The 10,110-nt window shown below is 38.2% G+C and overlaps 1 protein-coding gene across 1 annotated transcript in view; it reads left to right on the top strand.

Moving 5' to 3' along the window:
* Positions 1-10,110, top strand: part of si:ch211-226h7.3 (uncharacterized) — a gene marked incomplete at its 3' end in the record, with an annotated part of 22,136 nt that extends 12,026 nt beyond the window's left edge. The window contains exons 8-16 of the mRNA XM_057359211.1: positions 174-374; positions 3,153-3,560; positions 3,653-3,730; positions 5,061-5,435; positions 5,540-5,584; positions 5,677-6,084; positions 6,581-6,973; positions 7,062-7,124; positions 9,761-10,110. Coding sequence (XP_057215194.1) covers positions 174-374; positions 3,153-3,560; positions 3,653-3,730; positions 5,061-5,435; positions 5,540-5,584; positions 5,677-6,084; positions 6,581-6,973; positions 7,062-7,124; positions 9,761-10,110 — 2,321 coding nt within the window. The remainder of the gene's footprint in view (positions 1-173; positions 375-3,152; positions 3,561-3,652; positions 3,731-5,060; positions 5,436-5,539; positions 5,585-5,676; positions 6,085-6,580; positions 6,974-7,061; positions 7,125-9,760) is intronic.

Consider the following 10,110-nt stretch of genomic DNA (forward strand, 5'->3'; position numbering starts at 1 on the left):
CTACAACATACAGGACGACTACTGGAGGAGCACACTCAATTACATGTATTGGTATGGATATATAACTGGACATGATGACACGCGTGTGAAATGGGACGGCTGGTATCGACTCTTCATCAATGGATCGAGTGCTCAGATGCCCGACTGGTGTGTTAGTTACATGTCATGTGGAGGTTTCAGTTCTCTGTGGCTTGGTGGATCTCATCCTGGAGTAGAAGATGGAGTTGTTACTCGTGAAGTCTACGGCTCTCATTATGACCAGTGCAGTCAATACACATCCAACCCAATCCAAGTCAAAGCTTGTCCTGGACATTATTATGTCTACAAACTGACCAGACCAAATGTAGCCATCCCACTCCCTTCATATTGTGCAGGTACATTCATTCTGCTCCAAGACTTCACATGTTTATGATGAATTATGTTATAGACATAATCTACTCTATATACTGCATCCAGTTTTTCAATTAAATGTTTTTAAAACATGTATTTAATTGCTTTTGAGTATGTAATTAATATTTTGCTGTATAACAAATTTAGAAGTTGCAATTAAATACTTAATTAATTAAAAAAGTATTATGTATTTAAAACACTTAATCAAGCCTGTATATTTTCCTAAATAAAACAAGAACTTAATAGGACTACCATATATATTACAGTTTAGGGCAGATGCAAGTAAATCAAGTAGTGCATACTGCTGAATCCAGTGTTCTCGTTGAGCTTGAAAAACAAGGATCTACGTATGATCCAGTGTGGTGCTGTTTGTATCTACACAAACATTGTCCTCTGCATCTATTTCCTTTTTTTGGTTTTAGAGTGCTCCCTATGCTGCTTTACAGTAGTGCAGGGGTCTCCAACCCTGCTCCTGAGCTGCCGTCCTGAAGATTTCATCTCCAACCCCAATCAAACACAACTAAAGCAGCTAATCTACGGCTGTTTCGCAATACGCGTTCTTCAGCGGTCTTGTGTCCTCGCGTTCTCGCTCTACGTTATTAATAACATCAATAACGGCAGATGGGGGGACTTGCTGGTTTTGTTAATCACTGTCTCATCTAGTTAAGAGTTTCATTTAGCCTTTGATAGTATATATATATATAATCCCTAAAACACAGGTTTTATCAGCTGGCAATTTGTGATCCAGTCTTTAAAAACCCAGCTATAAAGTCATCTACTTGTGATCTACTATTTCTACATAAACTCACCCTGCTAAAAAATAAGTTAGCATAAATTCGAGTGGTTTCCATTAAAATACCAATATGAACCACACATTTTTAAATGACAAAATAAAATAAATGTCTTGAGCATTATTGGGTGTTCTGTTGATTCCCATCTGCATCTCTTGTGTTTTGGGCAGGGTTCTGTTATTTTTTCAGCAGGGCAACCAACAAAATGTAAAGAATATCCCTTGAAAGTATAATCTTAATGTCACGGATGGTGGTGAACGAGAACCCAAGCGCAGGCAGGCAGTAAGGGGTTAATGACAAAGACTTTATTTTACAAACAAAAAACAGAACCAAAAACACCCACAATGGGGGAAAACAGAACTAAGAAATATATATTAAACAAAAGACTTCCCACGAGGGGGCAAAATGAAAACAAGAACAGTAAAACTAAACTAAAGGACACGACCAAACGTCTAAAATTAAACAGGACATTACAGGGTAGAACACAAAACTCACAAAGGGAATAAGGGTAATCCAAACACGAAATTCACAACTCGCCACACGGGCAGGAACACACACAACGTAGTACACACAATACAAGAGCACAGGACAAAGGAACATAAGGGTATAAATAGGGAAGACAAACAGGGATAACGAGCAAGGGCAGGTGTAGAACATAAGACACAAGAGGGAGACAATACAGGAAACGAGAGGGGCGGGGCCAATGACAAGACCTGAGAAAACACATGAGATGTCAAAAAACAAACATCTCATGGTTTTCTCACATAAAACCTAAGGCTTTGCCATGGCTCTGCTACAGGACCAAGAAAAACATGACTAAGGAAGCAGAGCCATGACACTTAAGATTTAAATTTAGTTTGATTTTGACTACGGCCATTTCAAAGATTTACAGTAAATTATATTGAAATAAATGGTTAAAATCAAACTGATGCTCGTCACTAATAACTAGATTTTTGGCCTAGTTTTCACACACTGGGTCACACTTATGAGTGCAAGTTGTGCCTATTATTGACATTGATAGTTAACTATAATAATTAACAATGAACATTTGTGCAGTTTTAACAAACACCTGTTGCACTTTCACAAGGCTGGCCAGGAGTTCTCATCTGTTATCATCTAAAACAATTATATATATTATAGTATAAGTTTTCTCTCCCTTTCTCCCTCATTTATTGATTCACCACAAAAACTAATGTTTGTGAACTTAGCTAATTAGATACAATTTATGCCGACAATCCCCGAGTTACGGTAATGATAACGAATATGCTAATTTTATTAAAGAATACGCAGTGGTTTTTAAAGCAGGGGTGAGTTATCAGCAGAAAGTATAATACACCGGCGAACAGAGAAACGCGATTGTGACCGTTTACACGATGTGTAACAAAATTCGGTAACACTTTAGAATAATGGTCCGTTGTTAACAAGTAACTATGCAGAAAGTAATAGGCAGTGCTACATTAACACTTACCTTAATACTATTAACTAATATAGAAGCAAGATTAACTAAGCAGTAAGTAATAGCTAATTTAGGACAAAGGTAGTTCCTTATTTGGTATTTGATAATTACTAAAGAAAAATGCCATCATTGACAACTACTTGCGAACTATGACCAATTAATAAAGAAAAAACAATTAATTACTAATCTCAACATTAACGTACATAAAGTGAAAAAATAGGTTGTTTGTGGAAACTAATTTATGAATAAATACAAATACCAAAAGCCAAATACCAAAACATGAATGGATATATTCTACATATATAGCCTATCCATAGAGATATATTTCATGTAGTACTGCCTATTACTTTCTGCATAGTTACTTGTTAACAACGGACCATTATTCTAAAGTGTTACCCAAAATTCTTCTTGATGTATTTGTGCTCATATCTGACTGTACGTTTAAGAAGATCCTGAATGCATTTCATCTGATCTAACGTAATCAATATTATTAATGCACTCTTTTTTCATAATAGTTCCTTTCAGCACTCCAAGTGTGGACCCCTGTGACAGCTACACCAGTCTGGATGAACCCTGGAGATCCACTGATAATCCTTACTATAACTATTACTACAACAACTACTACACCATGTGTGATTATAATGTTGAGTGGAATGGCTGGTACAGACTCTTCATCAATGGTCAGAGCACTCAGATGTCAGAATCATGTGTTAGTCAAGGGATGTGTGGCACTTACAGCCCACTGTATCTCAGAGATCCTCATCCACAGCTGGAAGATGGAGTGGTCACACGACACGTCTGTATGTCTGGATGGAACGGCTGCTGTGGTTATGAATCTCATCCCATACAAGTCAAAGCCTGTCCAGGAGATTATTATGTCTATGAGTTTGTCAGACCGATGGAGTGTGCTGCTTATTGTGCAGGTAGAGAATTTACTAACCTGCACATTAATCTAATACTTTTCTGAGATTTGTTTGAAAATAATTGACATAATAAAAAATGTTCCTGATCTCAGAAGTCACAGGCTTCACCACATTGACTCCACCAACACAGAGAACAGACACTCTGCCCACTCCGCTCATCACAACCACTGGTGAAGTATTGTCCTGCCTTCTCTTATGAGTGATCCTTTATGATCTTTTGACATTTCATTAAACTTTTTGTTAATCCCACTATTATGTAAGGATGTAGTCATTTTTGATGTGATTTTAAAAACCCTACCCCTAAGGACAACGGTAATAACAGAATAGACATTAAGGATAAAAAATAGACATAAAATGCATACAGATAGAAGTGTAGAATGTCTTACAAATTGTTATAAAATAAGACATATGAAAATCTGAACATTGTCACAGTGCTTAAGACGGTTTCATCAGACGCAAAAATAAATAAATAAATAAATAAACAATTTGTTGAATGGGTCATACGTAACTTGTCACATTTAAGTTAAGTAACAGCTCTTCTACAGGTAACCCAAAATAATACTGGATATAGTTTTATCCTGCTAGCCAAATAATTTACTACAATAAAAACAATCTACATGGGACTCTACTGGAAGTTAAGTTTAGGCCAAAACATACAAAAGAGCACATGCTCAGTAACGTGTGTTTATGTTGTTGCTCTGAAACTGTCTATACAGCACCAAATCCAGAATTCATCTCTTCCTGTAGGGAACAATGACCATTTTGGTGAGATCCAAGAAATTTTCTTTACAAAGAAACCGCAAAAAAACACCAAATTTAAACTGAGCATCCCAAAAGCTGAGGCTAAAAATTAGAGATGCACCGATGTATCGGCCTCCGATATTGGATTAATTTAACACCATCGGCATATCTGCATTAGCTTGAAAAAGGCAGATGGTTAAATAATGAACTGCATGGAGGAAATGAGTTGCGTGTCTGAATAATCCAACTTTTTTCTCTGAGCAAAATAAGTAAATACCAACAGCACAGACTTTATTTAAGTTTATTTAAGAAATGTTCAATGTCAAGTCAAATATGAGATAATGTTGTTAATAAAAGAAAAATTGGATAGCAAAAATCCCCTTTGAAGATTGTCATGTTGTCTTATTGTATTTTTATCTTAACTTGTGCCTCTCTTAAAATGATAAATGGATCCAATTCATGTTCAGTAAAATTAATTTAATGCAGAAAAACTAGCTAGTGTTGTAAAGTACTATGCAATTGACCAATATCGGTACTGGAATCGGACGATAGTTTTTTGTTAAGATTAGTATCGGCCAAAAAGAATCCTATATCGGTGAATCCCTACTAAAAAAGCAAATAAAAAAAAGTGCATAACTGCGTAATATATAAAACAATATTATTCTATTTCAAATAAAGTGTAAATGTACAATTTGTTTATGGCAGAAAATGCATCCTGTAAGAATTTTTCTTGTTTTTTTTCTAATGTTTCCTAAACAGAAGTGGACCCCTGCTACAACTACAATGTTCTGGACGATGTCTGGAGAGCCACCAGTAATCAGCATTCCTTTGGTTCAATGTGTGACATGAATGTGAATTGGGAGGGCTGGTATCGTCTCTTCGTTCAGGGTCAGAGCGTTCAGATGCCGGACACATGTGTTGCTCAGAACAGCTGTGGCACTCATGCACCACTGTGGCTAAACGGTGAACATCCAAGACTTGAGGATGGAGTGGTCACCAGAGACGTGTGTGGTCACTGGAACAATGACTGCTGTTATTTCCAATCCAATCCCATACGAGTCAAAGCCTGTCCAGGAGATTATTACGTCTATGAGTTTGTCAGTCCAACTGGCTGCAATTTGGCATACTGTGCAGGTAAGTAAACATGTGGTATTTGAATAAGAATCTAATAAGTATGATAACAATCATATGACAACTAATTGTTTGTTGATTTAATATTTAATATCAATTTTACCCAGATGTTAGAAACGTAACCCCAACCTCAACCATAGATCCTACAACTGGTATGTACTTTATTCTTTATTGGGTAAAATCTATTGCTAGGTTCAGCGTTATGTTTGTGACTGTGTAAAGAGGTTTCTCTTTTCTCTCTCAGTACTTCCCACTGTCAGCTCTGACCCGTGCACTGATTATAACACTATTGATGACTATTGGAGAGACATACGGCAAAACCCATACCAGCACACTGAACATGACGACAGACTTGTTGAGTGGAACGGCTGGTATCGGCTGTATCTGAATGGAGAAAGTGCTCAGATGTCTGAGTGGTGTGTGAGTTATATGGGATGTGGAGGTTATACTGGACTGTATCTCAACGGTTCTCATCCAGGACTTGAGGATGGAGTGGTGACCCGTGATGTTGTGGGAAGTCACATATGGTACTACGACCAGTGTGGCAGCTACAGATCAAACCCTGTCCAGGTGAAAGCCTGTCCAGGAGATTATTATGTCTATGAACTCATCACACCAGATGTGTCACTGGAAGGACCTTCATACTGTGCAGGTGAAGATTTAACTCTTCTGATCTTTATTCCTCAAAAATGTGTATTTGTGACAAATACGTTTTCAAAATCATCTATATGAGAAGTAAACATTTTTTGAAACAACAGATCCTCCTTCAAGTCTTGTTAGAAGGATGTTTGTTTCTTGCATATCTTTTAATTGACCTTTTATATAGCGAAGAGGAAGATGCGCTCAACAGAAACCACCAAAAAAGAGATATAAAAGACAGAATAGGGCAAGCAAGTACAATTGGTCTCTTCATTTGAAGAAAACCTCTGCAGGTCAATGCCCATAAGTCATTTTAAATCACCGATTTTAGATGAGTTACAAGAACTTTAGAGCAGTGACAGATTGTTTGGATTGGATACCAAGAACTGTCTTTTTAGAATCTCTGTCACACATCACTTTAAAGTGTCTGAAGAGCTTCCACTAACTCTGTGCTTTGAGATATTATTTATTTACAGTACTTTTACTAACATCTCTTTTCTTCATGACAGTTTCTTTCAGCAGCACCAGTGATGATCCCTGTTACAACTACGAGTCTCTGGATCGTCCCTGGAGAGCAACAAATGAAAGTGGATTGTGGATTTGTGATGAATACTTCTCCTGGAGTGGCTGGTACAGACTTTATTATTATGGGATGAACATCCAGATGCCAGAGACCTGTGTTAATGGATACAGCTGTAATGCAGACAGTGGTCTGTGGCTCAACGGTCCTCACCCTCAGATAGAAGATGGGGTGGTGACCCGGGAGGTCTGTGGGGGGTATTATTGGGGTGGTGGCTGCTGTGATTTCAAGTCAAAACCCATCAGAGTAAAAGCCTGTCCAGGAAATTATTTTGTCTATGAACTCGTGAATCCACAATACTGGTGTTTAGGATACTGCACAGGTACAGCTTTTTTTCTACCCACATAATTTCTAACTATCAAACTTTCTTAGGCCTATATGTTACTTTAGTTATGTCTTACATTTTTTAGATGTCAGCACTATATCACAGACTGATCCCACAACAACTCCAGCTGGACCCAACGCCACCTTCTGTAAGTTTCAATAATACATGGCTATTTTAAGTCTTACAGATTTGTGTGGGGGTGATTTTATTGAGTTATTTAGTTATTCACTGGAGCTAATGAGCTAATAATACAATTGTTCCACAAAATGTAATCTTTTGTAACGTCCCTTTAATCAACTTACAAAAAATATATGATAAAAAATGGTGTCATGTAACACATTCGAGTAATCACAACGACACCGACTGTGGTGAAATTATATTTCTTTACTGAGAGATCCAAAACTGAAAATACAAACATGAACAGCTCATCATAGATGCGATCTCTACTTACGCACATGGCACAACATTAAAGGGGAGATTTTTTCTACTTTTACACAAATGTAATATAAATCATAGGCGTCCAGTGAATGTGTATGTGAAGTTTCAGCTCAAAATACACCACAGATCTTTTATTATACCATGCTCTAATTGCCCAGTTTGTGCTGTTTTGGTGTGCATGTCTTTAAGTGCAAATGAGCTGCTAGTCTCCGCCCCCTTTTCAGCAGAAAACGCAGCCAGGGCTGTGAGCCTGTGCTTCCAACGACAAAACAAGAAAGAAGAATCAGAATCAGAAGAGCTTTATTGCCAAGTGTGCTTGCACACACAAGGAATTTTCTTTGGTGTTGGAAGCTTCTAGTACAGACATTCAACACAATGACAATACAATATAATACGATTTAAGAAGGGTCACATAAAGCGAATGAGAAACAAGGTCTCGTCGTTAAACACCAAACACATTGTTTTCTATAAGTGAACAGACTCCTAACAAAGGCGTCACGTTTCTATATGCGAAAACTCACATGACAAACTGATCGCGTATTTACAAACCATACACACCCCTTTATACAAGTGAAAGTAGCCTACCCAAGAAAGAAGGGTAACAAAGCGAATGAGAAACTACTGTATCTCGTCTTTGAACACCAAACACGTTGTTTTCTATAAGCACACCTGTTTCCCTGGGGCCATTCGCGAAGGCGCTCCGTTCCCGGTTGGTCTGGTCACGACCGCTTTCGGGAATGAGACCCGCGATCGCGTCACGGGGTTTCACGGGTGAAATAACAAAACGGTAGGGTGGCGGGAACATGTGACCATGACAAACCCGTCACGTGTTTACAAACATACACACAGTTTTCTATAAGTGAAGGTATTCAAAGACAAACGCATCGCGTTTTCTCTAAGTGAAAGTATGTTACACAGGACAAGCCCGTCACGTGTTTACAAGCCACACAAATTGCTTTCTATGAGTGAAAGGACAAACGTGTCACATTGACATTTTACCTACTTTTAAGTTGCCACAGGTCCCTGAGGTCTTACTTAAAAAAAACCGGTACTTATTTTATGTCTTTATTTGCAGCTTTGCCTCATTCAGTGTGGGGGATTTCCATTGAAAACAAAATAAATCCATTGCTCTCTTGTCTCATGTGAGGCTGGAAACAGTGTTCTGTGTTGGTCTATGCTGCCAACAACAGAACAGTTAGCATGGCTTGCTCTGCTTTGCTTACTTTTACCATATTGTTGAAACTTCACACACACGAAAACAAAAATGGCGGCAACGCCATGGGTGGACACGTTCAGAAAAAGGGGCGGAAATATAACAATAAGAACTGCTGCCTACCTCAGAAAGGGAGCGAAATCTGAACCGCTTGTGTTCTCACAGGCTTGCAGAGATAGGCTCACGTGAACAAAGTTACTGGGTTGTCATTTTTCACGTTTTCTGAGTTGGCAGATGCACCAGAGACCCGATTTTAACACTTAAACATGGAAAAAGTCTGGTTTTCATGAAATTGCCCCTTTAAGTGAAGCACGCATGCGCCTCTTCATCGATTCACATTATCTCAGATCTTTTTACATTAGGTACAAGTGGCCTCCTACTTTAACAGTATGTAATAAACACATCGCTAGTTTAGTTCATTTCATTGGGAAGTATACTAAAGCATACACTTCAACCTCAGCAGAGTAATGTACATCGTAACTCGAGCAATAACATTACACTCAACTGATATTCAATTTATACAACAGTTCGCACATATATCTGCAGTTATCACTTATCTGAAAATACAAACATGAACAGCTCATCAGAGATGCAATCTCTACTTACGCACATGGTACAACATGAAGTGAAGCACGCATGCACCTCTTACATAGGACCCTTGGATGTTCATGACATCGCCACAGAAGCAAATCCGTTTTACAGGTTGTGCATGTCCCAATGAATCAATTTTAAAAGACATGAAAATCACATTTTCACTACATACAAATGGTTAAACAAAATGACATTTGATGTTTCAACACTATTAAACAGGCATGGCATTGGGCTTTTCTTATTCGTTGAATGTACTTCACCACACAAAGCAATTGAGGAGAGATGACAGAGATAAAGAAAATAAACACAACCAATGAAAAATATATAGATGGAGAAATCAGGACATAAATAAGACAAGCAAGAAGATACACAAACAGTGGAAAAGAAAATGAGTCACTTATTAATTATTAAAGTATTTGCTGTTCTGAAAAACTTGTGGGGGATTTAGGTGATTTGAGTCATGTTCTCAGGGGGCTCAGCCTCAATAACCAACCCTAACAACCCCCCTGCTGCTCATTAAAAGAAACTTTTTTTAATCTCAGATGACCCATGCTCAAACTACAACATACAGGACGACTACTGGAGGAGCACACTCAATTACATGTATTGGTATGGATATATAACTGGACATGATGACACGCGTGTGAAATGGGACGGCTGGTATCGACTCTTCATCAATGGATCGAGTGCTCAGATGCCCGACTGGTGTGTTAGTTACATGTCATGTGGAGGTTTCAGTTCTCTGTGGCTTGGTGGATCTCATCCTGGAGTAGAAGATGGAGTTGTTACTCGTGAAGTCTACGGCTCTCATTATGACCAGTGCAGTCATTACACATCCAACCCAATCCAAGTCAAAGCTTGTCCTGGACATTATTATGTCTACAAACTGACC

This window comes from Triplophysa rosa, linkage group LG18 (assembly GCF_024868665.1).
Source record: "Triplophysa rosa linkage group LG18, Trosa_1v2, whole genome shotgun sequence".
Taxonomy (NCBI): domain Eukaryota; kingdom Metazoa; phylum Chordata; class Actinopteri; order Cypriniformes; family Nemacheilidae; genus Triplophysa; species Triplophysa rosa.